This window comes from Amphiura filiformis, chromosome 14 (genome assembly GCF_039555335.1).
Source record: "Amphiura filiformis chromosome 14, Afil_fr2py, whole genome shotgun sequence".
Taxonomy (NCBI): Eukaryota; Metazoa; Echinodermata; class Ophiuroidea; order Amphilepidida; family Amphiuridae; genus Amphiura; species Amphiura filiformis.
Genome location: NC_092641.1, coordinates 19,538,427 through 19,554,637, shown reverse-complemented (window position 1 = coordinate 19,554,637; position 16,211 = coordinate 19,538,427). Strand labels below are relative to the sequence as shown.

General features: G+C 38.7%; 1 protein-coding gene across 1 annotated transcript; it reads right to left on the bottom strand.

Moving 5' to 3' along the window:
- Nucleotides 1–1,399: 1,399 nt before the first annotated feature.
- LOC140168962 (uncharacterized) lies at nt 1,400–8,771 on the bottom strand. Its single transcript, XM_072192269.1, has 3 exons — nt 8,091–8,771; nt 2,848–3,046; nt 1,400–1,924 (listed from the first exon to the last, which is right to left on the bottom strand). The coding sequence occupies exons 1-3, from the start codon at nt 8,669–8,671 to the stop codon at nt 1,664–1,666; spliced, it is 1,041 nt and encodes a 346-aa protein (XP_072048370.1). The 5' UTR covers nt 8,672–8,771; the 3' UTR covers nt 1,400–1,663.
- Between the last annotated feature and the right edge of the window lie 7,440 nt (nt 8,772–16,211).

Here is a 16,211-nt window from a genome sequence, read left to right as displayed (position 1 = left end):
ACGTTTTGTGTTTGCTGGGTATTTATAAAAACGCATTTATAAATATAGTTCAAGCAGTGTTAGGGGCCGTGGTATAGGAGTATACCAACCGTCATGTTGCGATCTGGGTCTGCGATGGTACATGCGTTTGTGCAACGGTTGTTTTGTTTGTCCTACGTAAGAATCTTCACAGTCCGAATCTTTGCACTGTACATGTAGTATAAATGATGTTACTCTGTTTCTGTTTCAGGGCACAAACGAATGCACTAACATCGCACAGCGTCATCATCCCTATATCTTCGTGTCAAATATTGCCGTGATAGTAGTACAGCGAATCCTCTCGTTTTTCAATAGCTACGCATGACGATTTTATTCGAGATAGGCCGAGCGACTCAGGCTAAGAATAGTACGACTATCATATGAGATACCATCAAGTTCTATTCTACACATTATTACGATTTGCGCATGCTCTAGTATTCCATATGGTGTTGCTATTACAAGGAAATTCGATTTGTTTTGAAGTAAAACCAAGGTTTCGTTTTAAATACACTAACTTGAAATTAAATACACAAATTAGCGGCCATCACTGTTTGCTCTGGATACATTTTACTGCATTTTTGGCGTAACGATTTTTAAATCGAAAGTTAAAATTGTGATATATTTAATTTTGAGAATTACAATTATATAAAGGAACACATTAATGATCCAGGTGCTTGTATAATAGAAAATTCGATCACACGTGTATATCACAATGCATATGTAAACTTTCTTTATCTGTGTCAACAATAGAATATTGATCACCAACGGAGTATAGAGCTTTATGAAAAAAAAAATTATAATATAGTGTGTTGACACTGTGCATCGCAGACCCACTTCATCAGGGATCAACGACTCAGCAGTAGGCTTATATTCCCACCTCAAGTTTACAAACCATAATTTTGAGGACAAGGAGGTTTTAGTGCTCGACAAAGAACACAAGTGGTTTGATCGAGGGGTCAAGGAGGCCATATATGTCCGCCGTGAGGAGCCTTCACTCAACCGAGGAGGGGGACTATGTCACAACCTGTCAAGGGCCTACGACGCAGCCATCAAACGGGTTCCTCGACGACTGTCCCGTGACGTCACTCCAACCGAGTCACAGGTCAACACTTCAGCGACAGCCCACTAGGCCTGACGATGCGTCTCGGATGAGACGTGATACTGTAGCCAACTCAAAACAGTAAGTCCAGATGAACAGTTTGATATTTAATTTTAGTTTATCTATCTACCTGGATGATTCAGAATATCCACAGATTGTTTATAATACTTGATAGAATAAGATCGTCTGACCAGTATTCTAGTAAGTTTTTTCCTCCGCCATAAGTGTGATCATTCGCTCACTCCACATAGTGAGAGAAAACCAACTGGCGTGCCGCGAAGGCAGAGGAGACTAAAGCTATAGTTGACGAACACGCATGCTTAAGTAATATGTATCTTAGGTCCATGTATTGTTGTAACCGATCGACCTGACATTACCCTCATGAACTCTCGCCCGCCTGTCACAGCCCGTGGATTTAAAACGCGGCAAAGTATCTGCTTAGTATAGGGTGGATGATACAGCCGTTGGTACCTTACAATATGCCCCAATGTTATCTTTATTTGATGAATCTCGCCCAAGACTCTAATGATCACATAAAGTTATTAATCACCTATTGTATTCATCAATCGTGCCAAGCTGCAATCGATGTTCTGCGCTTAGATCCTGCAACTTGCCACCGTGCTCAACGTAAGATTGTTCATAAGCTTGTATGTCAGTTTCTAAATTATCATAGGTTGTGTCTGTCCTATTTTTCTTATGAATACTTTCCCCTCCTCTAGTTGAGAACAAACTCCAGTCACTGTAGGCAAGATTGAATTGATGTTGACACATAGCGGGCTCTTTCCATCTTCCTGGGTCTGAATTTATCTGAGAGAGAGATAGAAATAAAGGTAGGTACATGTAAGTATCGTACGTACGTATTAAAGATGGGTAACCTGATTGACAGCCTCATCCCCCACTTAACCCCATCAAAATGCTGATTTGGTTTTAGGTGAAAGCTCATATCTTTCTCCTTAACATATTGAAATTAGGCGCTACCAAATCGGTACATTTCCGGAGATATTATCAAAAACACGCGAAGTAGTCTCCACTGTTGTATACCACGTTTTAGACTAATTCAACAGTTTTTTGAGTATTGGTCTACCCCACCCACCAACCGCTCAAGTCCACTCACCTACGGCCAGTCTTTACTGTAGTGTCAGAGGGCATATGGCATGGTTTTTCATTTTTTCTTTCAATTGGATGGAAAATAGGTCGGCTTTGGAGCAAAGCTAGGGTCAATGTGGAAAGGTAATCTTCGGAAATACACCGATTTGGAACTCCTAATTTCAATATGTTAATGAGGATCTCTCATTTGATATCAATTTATTACATGATCATGATTATTATCATTAATAAAACACTGTAGACTACCAGTATCACGCTGTATAAATGTCAGTAATTCCATAAGGAATTAGTCGCATTTACCAGGAACATTTACGCGTTATTTTTGCACGAATGTTTGAAAGGCACGACATGTTATGTTATACATAAGTTTTAAAGAATTCGATTTTCCAAATATATTAGGCCGTCGATTGTATGCTACGTTGAATATAAAATAAGGGCTAGGTAAATAGGTTTAAGGTATAATATGGTTAGGGCTAATGAGGAAACTAGTATGTACCCATATCTTCAACTCTAAATTAATGAATGTATAGTGCAAATTAAACGTTAATGTTCCTAGGATGTCAAAATAAACATGCAATTGAAAGTAAAGAAAAAATAAATAGAGCAATGAATCATTTGCTTACCTGTTCACCGACCAGTTGTCGAAGATCAGTCGCATTGGTTTTAGTTCCATACGTAATGGCCTCGTAGAAACAGTTCTGATTGCTACGGTCACCTGTTTGTCCGTACACTTGTACAACATTGCCAGCTTGATCCAGTCGCTCAAAATGACCGCTGTATGAACTGACTTTTCCTGCACATTTCTCTAGGAATGATCTCTCTCTAGAAAGAGATTAAATGATATAAAACTGGATGTTCATTAGATTGAACGATGTTTTAAGGATACGGAAAGAAACATATAAAAACGTATAAAAGACAAAGTTGTTTTCAGCAACCAAGTTTTCTCAGCAATTAAATATCGCAGTGAGAGAAATGTTGGTTCGTTGGATGTAGCTTTACATTATTTGTGTGTTTATACAAATGTTTAGAATCCGTTTGAAAATCCTTCATTTATGTATCCTTTTTACGCACCATGTTAATGAGACCAAAAACGTGTTCATGTTTTTTTTCAAATGTGTGACCCGTATAAAATCACGCCGGGTACTCAAAAGAGTATTCCCACGATTAAGCTACACCCCCTGGTTACTCAAAGTATTCATATTCGCAGCTATGCTATTGCAGGTGTTTTGTGCAATTTCTATTTTCATATTTCTTTCCTAAACACACCTGACCAAGATCATTGTAGGCTCAACAGGGACCAACTAATTGTGGTTGATTGTAGTTTCACCCCTCTCTTTATCTCATATTAGGGATGTCACAGTGGCTGCACAATAATTCTGCCATATTGTGCATGCAAGCATAGCAGTGAATTGAAAAGTGTGCGCTTCAAAGTTGGCCAATTTTAGAAAACATCCATGTCGAAAAATGAATTTCTCATTATGTTCCATTTTTTCCCAATTGTTTGAATTTTTAATATATGGTGTGTTAAGCCTTTCCGGCAATTAAATATTACTTTGTTAAGAGCTACGGCTTGTTTTATGGATATTTGAAGATCGCTCATAAATTAGTAAATATAGGCCTATTGAAAAAAAAACCTACCACCATTTGGCTGAAATATTTATCTTTCTTACCGCCGTGTAAATTATTTCCGTCAATGACGAATGAAACACTTGAGGAAAACTAGTTGAAACATAATATTATCAAAGATATTTGGTAGGGAGTAGTTTTCCAAACCACAATAGCTGTAAGCAATTGAATATATGAATACAAAAGCCACCTAAGTCCATACTTTGGCCAAATTGAGTTAAGCATGGGAAATTGTTGCTATACATAGGCCTGTCATATGCATGAAAGAACAACTCAAATTCATCCTCTGTGTCTATTGGGCATGTGAAAAATAGCATGTATGAAAGAATCACCCAATTCCATGATTTGAGTCTTGTAACACATTCATTGCTAGAGAATGACTTTTGAACAAAAATGGGTTTAATAAAGGAAAGTGTGTGGTTTATATTACATGGCAGAATGCTTATCAACATTATACATACCTGTGTGTTCGCATGGACTTAGGTGGCTTTTGTATTCATGTATTCAATTGTGTGTGTCCAAGGCAACACTATTTTTGTATACACGGTACAGTGTAATGGCGGTTCGTTTTACCATTTGTCCTCCCATGTTAATCCAGATAACAAAATGTTAATTTAAAGTCTCATTGCAAATGAATTTTTATTTTTACTTTTCGGATTTGGCTTTGAGTTATGGTGACACATACTATGTTTACAGAAAAAATGAAAATTCTATTACAGACACTGTCAAAATGTCAAACTTTGTATTTTTTGTATTATATTTAAGTGATTAACTGCAGTTTCTTTATTCAACATCATAACAGGCTCATACTTGACAAATGTATGATGAATGCTAAATTGCATAATTAATTACGTTTTGTTTATTTTTTTGTTATTAATTGAAAGACATTTGTATACATATGTGTGCAAAAAAACCGCAACCTGATATCATGTGTTTTCTATTGGCATCAATTTTGCATATTAATTAGCTTTTTTTCAGCTTTAATTTGTCTGCAGATTGGCCGAAATTGCTAATTTGGTTATTTTATTATAATTATTCAGTGATAGATTTTTTAAATTTTGTTTTCTTTTACGAAGTCAGGAAAGATAGGCATTTAATCTGTGATATTTAAATTAACGCTGCTTTTCAAACAAGCGTCCAAACAAACCTTCAAAATCTCAAAATGTGCCAAATTTGTCATTACAGACATTTGTGGCAGGTTTCATCCCAATGGCGTGTGTACATCGCTGCCCCTCATACCACCCTGACTCACGAGCCAAGCCAAGTTTCAGGATTGTTGAAAAGTTGGGGCACAAAAGATGCAGCGCCGCAGGGGGTGTCTAGCGCGCTGGACTTGAGTATTCTGTATGTAGCTGCGGCGTGGGTTCGAGGTCGACCTCTGCCGAACTGAAATTCCCTTTTTTTAAATTTCATATTATGGAAATGGGACTGGACGAATTAATGTATGACGTAGGGAGGAGTGACCCGGGCTGATTGCATGCAAACAAATCACTAGATGACTGATTATAGGACATAGCGCCACCACACGAGCGTTGATTAAGTAGATGGCCTCACTGCGATGCATAGCTGGTCGATTCCAACCAAAAGTGTCCACGGGACAAAAATAAAAGTCCGAAATAAAAATGTCTCCACAATTTTTTCCTTTTGCCCATTGATTGATGACATATTGGCCTTATAGGAACCAAAAGTGCCATTACTAATCTTGAAAAATAAATCCAGGACGTGTGATAGTAAATGTGATATCAAAACCCAATGTTACCTACGAATACCACTAGGATGCTTTCACTATCGCAATACTAATCAACCTAAAACAAATGGAATATTCCCATTAACGCTTTGTTCGTGTAATGTAGACCACAGGGTGTCAGGAAAATGCTAGCTCAACCAGAAAATATTTGTTTTTATTTTTATAACGCGATCAATATGATCTTAGTCAATTTATGCTAGTTTATTTTTGAAAATGAAGTTTAGGTCAGTTTCTGTATTTTATTTATCAAATGAGTATGAATCAATTTACACATTGTATAAGAACGAGTATGATATATGTTTTCAAGAATATTAGGAATTATACGCATACACCTAACGCTTTATACAATGAAAAGGTGAAGAAACCCGGGTATTCGTAGGTAACATGAGCGATTTAACAATATCTATATTGAGTTTATAGGTTTAAATTTTGCTATTATGGTAATGAATTAATAAAATGGTAGTTTTAGATCTCTTTCAGATGGTACGTTCAAATGAATAAATGCTATTACCTTAGATCAACATTTTTTTATGCTTTTAGTAAGATTTTGACCACTTCATTTTGATATACAAGTAGTTAATCAGCAATTTTACATAATAAATAATTGTTGAATGAATCCGTATATGGGTAATAATAGTGTCCTGGGGTACCGCTTAAAGTTTTGACAATTAATTTCCATTGGTAGGGACACTTCATTACACATGTCATGTATTATGCTGTATTCGTAAGTAACATTTCAGTATTTGTAGGTAAGAATGAGACTTTTGGTGGATATCGCAATCAAAACTTCATTTTATAAAGCACTTTGAATGCATTATTTTCTTTATGTGCGTTTATTGATACTTTAGACCCTATCATGTATTAATAATGTCGGTTGACAGCGGTTGAAAGAGGATTGAAGTAAGAAATAAAGGCACTAAAGTGACTTTAATTTGCTTAATTGCACACAAATCACTTAAAACCGTTATTGCAGACTTGTGAAGTCCATCTTGGAGTCAGTTACGTCTTGTGGCCTTTCGTTTGAGGGCAACTACAATTAGCTTTATACCAGGGTCCATCAATGTGTTGTCTAGATCATGAGACAATGAGAACAGTCGTTTTTCCATGGTATTCGTAGGTAACCTTAGCGAAAACGTCAAAAGTTACCTTCGAATAAATCAATTTGGACACAAATTACTCAGAAACCAGAAGGTCAGTAAACATTTAAAATGAAGCACACATGACAGTTGACAAATCCAAGTATTTATCCCTTCTAATCTTCTTTGAATCTGATTTTTCTTTCAAATGAGCAGACCGTCGTCTATTTCAGTACATATTTTTCACCAATTAAGCCGTATTCAGTTTTGCATGGTGGGCATGTATGTGAATTCGCAACTTTCATTGACATATGATTTGATAGCAAACATACAGGCCTTCGTTATGTACCAATATGGGCATTAGCATGAATGGCGGTGTTTCACAATACTGTCATGATGTAAAAGTGTATTCGTAGGTAACATTCGGTTACCGAAATTTACCTACGAATACTTGCTTTTATTGTTGACATCTCAGAAATATTTAAACGCAGGTTATTGAAACTTGGTAGAAATAAAGAGTGTATTACCCTGCACCTATTGCTTAACTATTGTTTACTATTCTCTCACTTTGTGAAAATGGCACAGCTTTTAACATGTATTCGGAGGTAATGCATATTTTTTACCAAACCTACCTTTGTGCCATTTAGAATTTCTGGCAGCTAAACACAATAATAAAGATGTCCGAATGCAATGCATTTCAGTATTGGACATATCAAAGCTTGTATCAATTGCGCATTTATTAGTGATTTCCATTTTTTAAAGATATATCTAGAGCTATGAAAAATTGTATTCGTAGGTAATGTAAAAAATACCACTCAAAAAAATATCACAAAAAATTCATAATTATGTACAAATATGTGAAAAATTGAACAGGCAATCTTTCAATACACACCTTTCAGGAAATCTATTTAGATTCAATCCAATGACTTCTTTTCATAACTGATTTAGATATTTTTAAAAATACTTTAAGAAACATTTTGAAAAAATGGGTAAAAATATGATGTTTTGGGGTCTCTGTGTCTAAGTTTTACACAGAAGGGGTCTTATTATATATGGCGCGAAGCGTATGATCAAGGCGAATAAACACAATACAAAAACGAATGCCAATTGATTAATACTTTTAAGTTATGGCCCTGAACATGCCGTGTACACTTTTCGTTGGATTCGACCAGCTACGTAAAACCGTACGTATTAACGTACGTAAAAACGTACGGTCTACGTCTACGTTTGGAAAATCGCAATCTCTCTATTGTACGTAGATTGCGCCGGTGCTCGAACTCGCATCGTCGATCACCAATGCACCGGAGTCCAGCGCTTTACTTATTGAGTTAACTTGACTGCTGTAGTAAAAGTTGTGTTTACTACATAAGCTTACATTTCATGGGTGTTGTAAAAGAAGATTATTCAATGTTCTTACCCGCCTTTCGTCTGAACTAAACGCAACCTGATTGGTTCTGTTCCTGGTTTTCCTTCAAACTGGTTTGATGTGATATGTTTCCCTTTCTCGTCAACTATGTCTATAATAATGCCTCTACCGCCTTCGATTAGGCCACTTTGCACGAGTATGTTCAGATGAAGGTCATTAGCCGGCTTCGATGGATCTGTAACTTCTCTAACCAGCTCATTGATTTGATTTAGCTCTTCTTGACTAAAATTTGTATGTGCGGGTTTTGTGTCTTCTGCGTCAACTTTCATTTCCCAACTATGGCTCTGATCTATAAGCTGCTGGTTGACGTCAGCTCTATTCAACGCATTAGCAGCCACTGTACCCAATTTTTCCGATACATATTGACAGGCATGTCTTTTACTAATGGAAACTAACAAGTGGATAATTTTTCCGGTAAACCCATCAGTCACTATCTCAAACACAGATTCATAGAGACGATCATGTAAATCAGAATACTGATCTTTCTGTAAGTCTGCGTTATCATTTGTGTTTGGGAGCTTAAAAACTTCGGTTATTTCTTGTGCTAACGCTGAAGCTACTTCGTCTTTCATATAGTCAGCCGTAGGCCAATCCTGAACAAGCTCAGCAACCAAACGCGTGTACTGATATATCTCGTTCCCAATTAATATTAGCTGAGCTAAGGTACCACTTTTTCTCGAAGCAACAGCTGACATCAACCTCTGCCATCTGTCCATATGAGAGCCAATCTCATTAAACACAGGAAATTTGTTCAATACCTTACCAAGAGCTTTATCACACGTATATTTGACTAGATCGTTGAGTTTGTCCTTATCTAATTCTGAAGGATTGGTAGGCATAATTTGTTCAATCACTGCCCACAAACTTTCATTTAAAGGTCTTGAACGCTTCAAGTTTTCTGTGATGGTGTCACGAAAGCGCTCTTTCAAAATGTATTCCAGAATTGCTATGGAAGCTGTGTCCCAAAGTAGTGACACACCTGTCTTCACACCCTGTTTTCCTATTTCTTGCAATGCAAACGTAGTAGCTGTCTTAAGACCTGCTTTCAAAGTTTGTTTTGTTGCCGTGTTTGTTGTCACGGTAGCTACCCCTTTGATCCCACTAGCTGCTGCCTTTACCCCCTTCCACGCAGCCTTTGCGGCTCTTTTCAACGCACTGAGTCCACTTGCTACTAGAGATATAGCCAAACTTATAGCCTTGGAAATTGCCCACTGTGCCCACGAAAAGGTACCAGTAATCATTCCTTGTATCCCATCAATCAAATCCGAAACACCTTCGCTAATCAGTCCCATACCAAATGTTGCCGCAGCCCCACAAGTGAATCCTACCAACAACACACCTGTTACTACCTGAAGTGCACCTAGTAAGAAGCACCATAATGCATCCCAACAAAACTTGAATTTTTTCTTCTTTTCCACTTTAAAGAAGTAGGTCATTCCCATGTCAGCCATCAGCATCATCTCGTCTTCCATGACGTCATCGGACACGTCTACCGCATAGTTTAAGCCGACAGGCTCAACGCTGAAGGTAAACTCATCATTTGACGCCCCTGGGCTGTTTAGCTCGTCCTTTGCCATATATATAGCATCAATCCATGCCTTTATGAAGCTACCACGAGCATTTTGTTGTCTACTGAAATTCGTCTGTCCTTCACCTGATCCAAGGTGAGATTGTGAGTGACCTGCTGATGATGCTATTTGAATACACGACGTAACATTTGCCATTTCTGCCGTGTATGCCTCTATGGCTATTAATGTCTTGACAAGGAGATCTATCGACTTCTGCCTGTACCCTTCTTTCTTCACTTTGATGGTTACATATGCTTGGTTATAGAAAGCAACAGCATTGTACACTTTCTCTGTGTCGATGAGTGTTTGCCATCGCTGAAGTACTCCAAAATCATGCGTTGATTCTTTACCGCCCCCTAAAAGTGCCATTTTACTCATTGCGTTGCGACCATGGTCATAACAATTGTCGGACTTCCCCTTCTGCGTTTCATCTATTTTCTTTTGGATATCACGTTCCATGTCACGTTGCAAGTCTGAAAGCTCGATTACATCGTCTTCTATTTTGGCGCGGTTCAGAGTTAGCCAAAATGCCCATCTTTCCTTAACAGAGTTGAGTCCTGGGCTGTAGTCAAACTCATTGAAGAAACCCAAACCTTTGCAATTCTGAAGCATTTTACAAAATGCTTCAAAGAGGGTTTCTCTTCGATTTGTGCTGATCAGTTCATTTGCCTCTAACGTTTGAATATTTTCTTGCTCATGATTAGATCGCAAAGCATGCATTGTCTCAATACTATGATCTTGATATGCGCCGGGAAGACTTTCCTTGTCTACAATTAGCTGAAACATCCCAGGTTCACCTTTTCTGGCTGTTCGTCCAATCATTTGCTTCTCAACTCGCATGTTTGGGGGAAAGAAGGTCAAAAGCACAAACAAGCCACCGCTGTTTTGAACATCACTGTGTACTTTGTAATCTGTTCCTCTACCACCGAGAGTTGTTGTGATTATTACTTCGCCAAGCTTATATTCCCGCTTCTCTATGCCATATTTGTGAATATCGCTTCTAGTGTACATGTAAACTTCGACATTGTCGTTCTTGATGCTATTGATCTTAGTTTCCAAACTTTCTGCAGTTTTCAGATCTTCACAAACAACTAGGACAGCTTGTTCTCTTGCAATGGTGTTAACCCTTTCACAAATTGCACTCGTCCAAGAATCTCTTCCTTTGTCGATTTGTATCATCGGATGACACACTAACTTCTTTGTTCGATGTGGCGGTAAAGAAAGGCATTTGGTATAGTAATGCCTTTTGAGGAAATCATGGTCAATGCTGTCACCTAGCGTTCCTGTTACTCCATGTATGGCACCACCGTCCAAATATCTGCGAAAGAAGCGGTAATTTGACATGAAATTGGTTACAGTTGAGACCGGAGATATAGCAAGTGCATGCTTCATTTCCAGAAACTGCTGAAGTCCATCTGCCCACTTTTTGTTTTTCTCCAGGATTCCAGTACCTTCATAATCTATTGGAAGTACTCGGTCAAATAAATGATCCTGCTGATCATTTTGTGGAAGTGAGTCCCGTCCATCTGCAACGACATATTCTCTGCCCAGTGTCATCGAAATAGCCCTCAAAGCATTTTCAACAAATATCGGTAGACACTTTTCAACATATTCTTTAAGGTACATGGGAAGAACCATGTCGGTCTCTTCCAGTTGAGTTATGTCGGTGTTATCTGAATATCTAATCTTCTTGCTCACTACGTCGATTGCAAGACTTTTCAAATCCTGTTCGGTGAAAATCTCGCACGCCAATCCCTTGTCCAACAGCAGCACAGACACTAGGTTCCTCTCACCATCGGAAAAATCATCAAAACTTTCCTGAAATGGTATTGCTCTAATTTTTTCATCAAGTTTGTACAATTTAAATGAAATGTTATCCAGGTCCTGACACTTGATAAGCTGCAATTCCTTTTCTGGGGTAATGTGTGCCATAACGCTTTGGATTTTTTCCTGCAGTTCCTCTGTTTCGTTATCTTTGTACTTCTTCTGAATGTCGTCGCAGTCACTTCTTGTAAACAAGCCGATGGAAATTCCTTCCTGAAGGACCGTACAAGCCTTTTCTACCAAATCATCAGTCTGATCTACCATATTTTCTGCTATGGCTGTATGTATGTATTGTGGCTTGGTAGCCCATACTATGTTCCCAGATGAATCTTGAATTTGGTGATACGAGGAAAGAAGACACCAGATGGTAGCAAGCAGTTGTTCGATATGCCTGAGACTGGTTGTGTTGTGGGATAGATATGTAAGCTGCAGTCCGTTATCAAGTGTCATAGAATCGACTTCATCAACGATGACCACTTGAAATTTACGATTCCCTCGAATGTTTCGTCGTTCAAATTCGTCACGAAGAATATCAGCTGCGAATTCGGAAGTTGTACCATAGACAATGTTCGACTGGTATTTCTCCCGTAAAAGAGAATCGGCTTCTTCCTGGTTCTTGCAACTGAACGTTTCTGGCACTGGAATAGCACACGAGGATAAACCTAGGTTCTTGTAGAAGGGCTGCCATTCTTCTTCGTCACGTCGCGCTAGCACTTCAGAGCTTGTTAAAACATCAACAAAAGTTCCCTGTAAAGCTAGTATTGCAGCAAACATGGCCACAATCGTTGACTTTCCTTCGCCTGTTGCTACTTCAAGTAAACAGCCCGTTCCATTTTTCTGTTCGAGAAGCAAAGTGACAACTGCAAGTATCTGGTTATTTCGAGGAATGAATTTGGTATGTTCCTGGACGTGCTTAACAACCGCAAGAACTGCATGAGCAATCCCGGAGCTAGAGTTAAGATTTTGGTATTGTTCCTGCAGTTGGACTGTGTGCGTATCCGATTTTCTTGCAATTTCTTCTATAACATCAACTATTTCTTGATGCATTTCTGGAGACATTGTAGCAGAGTATTTGATCTCCTCTAGTAGTAGACGGAATGACCTATCTTTTTCACCGTCTATTGCACGATCCACCACCTCCATGATATTCATCATGTCTTGTTCTTGCTTGTTGAATTTGGTACCATTCATTAGATTGTAACAACACTTATATTGTGGAAGCAAATGAGAAAACTGCACAGTGTCGACGTCTCTTTCTTGACTTGACGGACCTGTTGGAAATGAAATATGTGGCTCAATACAGCCTATGATGAGACACGTGAATTTGCTACCCGGTCTGGATATTCTATCAATATCCTTGAACTGAGACGGCGTACCGTACACTATATGTGATGGCACTGAACTAAAGGAAGTGTTCTTAGCACCTGCACCACACGAGGATAGACCAAGACCGGAGTAGAATTCTTGCCACTCTTCAAAATCGGTTGTAACATACGTCTCGTTCGATACAACAATATCTACTGCATGACCAAGTAATGCTTGTATTGCAGCAACCATTGCTACTACCACAGACCTTTCCTCACGATCGATGGTTGTCAAGTTGTCGCTGGACTTACATACCAGAGTTTCAATGAGTAGACGAAGTTGATTTTCATTCATGTCCGCCTTTTCATGGGACGTCATTGCCTCTGACAATGCTACAATAATATCTGCAAATTGGTGAAAGGAAAGCTCATTGCGACATTCATGAAAAATCCTTGGTCCAGCTGTACCTTTCTTTCGTTTGGTTCTCTTCTTCCTTTGAACTAAGTTGATCAGTTTTTCAACATCCTTGGGGGTGCAAGAGGGTGATGATAAACACACCTGATGCACTCCTGGACAAGGGAAATGCGTCTCTTGCAGAAGGGTTGTATCTTTGATACGTTGTATGAGGGCCTTACGTAACATATCAGCACGATCCCCGATATCAGTAAAAGACAGTAATTTTAGAGCTGACATTGGCGACCATATTCGATTACTGATAAGTAATGACAAATGGTCTTGTTCCTCTGCAGTTAGCTCACATGGAGGTCTACGATACCGGGGAGGTAACAGTTTCACGCAGTGCACAAGTATCTTGGTGGCTATTTCCACATCAGTATGAGTAGTAACACTTAGAAGACGGAGAAAGAGATCAACCCTAACGCCTAGGTTGTGAACGCCTATACTATCCTCAAGTTCTTCTACCTCATCAAACATGGACAAATTATGTACTGACTCGCTCAATGCGTTGAGTATTACAAGCTTTTCTGTCAACCTTACTTCATTGTAAGCCGTGATAGATAACACCTCTTCATGAAATGATGGTGATATATTATTTGCATGGCAATAGTCGGCTAAAATAAAGTTGACCAGATACCCGCTACGATCTGATATCGTAATATTTTGCAGGGATTTGGACTCTTCAAAATTTTTATAAGCTGGTTGAGAAGCTACAATCTTATCGTAAATTTTACCGGCGGATGTCTCCTGTAAAGTCAGCAAACAATAAAACTTGAATATTCATGATATATATTCGAATATGTATGACGTCATTAATGATATTCTAGTGGTACAATAAAAGACATAAACGAACATTCTATTTTGACAGCTAGGGTTAGGGTAGCCGGGGGAATTGTTACCCTAAAAGTTACGTACGTGTAGACGGCAATGCGTACGTAGTGCTTTAACAGAGCGACTGATCAAAATTATGGAATGATTGACAGTTGCTAGTCATGTAATTTTGATTTAATATGGAAACATCAGAACCATATTGTACTTATTTTGCTAAGCTTCTTGCTAAATTACGGTTGAAAAATGCAAATTAGGACCGCTATAAAGCTATTATCACGACTCTACTCGTCACGTGATCAAAGTTTAGCATCATTCGCTGATCTGTTCACCGGATCGGCATATATCATCTTCTGCTCAAAAGTTGGCTTATCCCATAATTACTCCAGAATCCTTGCTTACCTCATCATCTGTGATTGAATTTGTTGGACATTTGAATGCTTCCTGCAGCAGAACCTGCTGTTTACGGGCAGGCACATCTACATGGATGTGCCTTTCTAACTTATTTTCTATTTCCAGCAGTCTTCGTTTCTTCTCATCTCTTTCTAATTGGATTTGCCTTTCTAGTTCTTGTTCACGTTTCAGCCGTTCTTTTCTTCTTTCCTCCTTTTCTCTTTCTAATTGGATTTGCCTTTCTAGTTCTTTTATTCTTCTTTCCTCCTTTTCTCTTTCTAATTGGATTTGCCTTTCCAATTCTTTTCTTCTTCTTTCCTCCTCTTCTCTTTGGATTTGCCTTTCTAGTTCTTTTCTTCTTCTTTCCTCCTCTTCGCGAAGATCTCCCTCCTTGTCTGCGTATAAAACAATACATAATGCATTTTAATAATGAATCACTACATTATGTAGAAAATTTTTTGAAAAATTGAAAAATGAAACAATTGGTAATTCGTCGTAGGACTTCAGCAGATGTGAGCATCTGATCCACTTTCCCAGGAAACTGGCTTCCGGTTGTATGTAGTCTTACTTCCAGTCTTCAAAAGTTTGTCATTTACATGACTTAGGAAATAAGTGCCCTCTTCTCTATTTATGGTCTTTTTGACATGCTCCTTGCCAAATATCTTGGAGTCCTCCCAATTGAAGACATGATTTGCCCTTGTGACGTGATCAGATATGGCCGACTTTGTTTGTTCTTGCTCGGATGCCCTGCGTTCTGACCGAATAAACTTTTCTCGTTGGCTATCTGAACTTCCGCTTGGTGTTCCGTAAGCCTAATCCTGAACAAAAGAGAGGTCCTCACCAACAACTGAGGTCGCAGTTTTGACAGCCGATCTCGTAAATACAATTGCCTGTTTTAGCTTGTCTCTCTTGTCTTTGGGGTGGATCAGTATTTTTTGAGGGTTTGATGGGGCTTCATAGTGGTGCCGACTTTGTGCTTTTTGAAAATTCTTTGAACACGTTCAGAAATTCCATTCCATTCACATAAGGGAACACTACCATACCCTTGCTTTTGTGCTCATTCTTTTGATCTGTCTAAGCGCTAGGTTTCACAGAGACTTTAGTTTTTTTGTTGCATTTTTGCTTTCACTTGGTCCACTGCCCATTTGTGATAGCCACAGTTTTTTAGGGCTCCTCGCACATGTTTCTCTTCATTTGATCTATCCGCTTCATCTGTGACCACGCTGTATATGGGTCAAAAATGGTTCGGACTACACCTAGTTTCTGATGGAGGGGGTGTTCTGACTTAAAACTGAGATATTTGGTCAGCGTGAGTGGGTTTTCTGTATACCAGAAGCTTTACCGAACCGTCAGGTTTCCGGACAATAAGCGTGCATCAAATGATCACATCTGATGAAATCCTCCGAAGAGATGGACGAAATAGTACAAACCGGATGAATCTATTCACAGTTGAAAAATAAAATTCAGGGTTGAGTAACACTGTAAGAACATGGCTAGGTCATCGTCTATCTCTTTATTAGGCAGGAAATAATCTGCATTTTTTTAATTGATTCTTTACTTTAAACATCGATATTGAACCCACTGAGGTCTTTATTTATTCTCAAAAAGATGTTGCCTTTTCTGTCCGTAGTTTTAGGTTAAAAACCTCTGAAATTACTGGCCTTTTTGGGCAAGACATTCGTGTTTTACAGTGCTTGCGTGCCTGGCATGATACGAACTAGTTATCGCAGCGCTACAT

Bases quoted from the DNA above. Each gene is read 5' to 3' on its own strand.
- LOC140168962 (XM_072192269.1), bottom strand. From the start codon at position 8,671: ATGAAAGACGAAGTAGCTTCAGCGTTAGCACAAGAAATAACCGAAGTT. The intron at 3,047-8,090 runs GTAAGAACATTG...ATCTCTTTCTAG, and splicing joins TTAGTTCAGACGAAAGGCGG to AGAGAGATCATTCCTAGAGA. The intron at 1,925-2,847 runs GTAAGCAAATGA...TCTCTCTCTCAG, and splicing joins GACAACTGGTCGGTGAACAG to ATAAATTCAGACCCAGGAAG.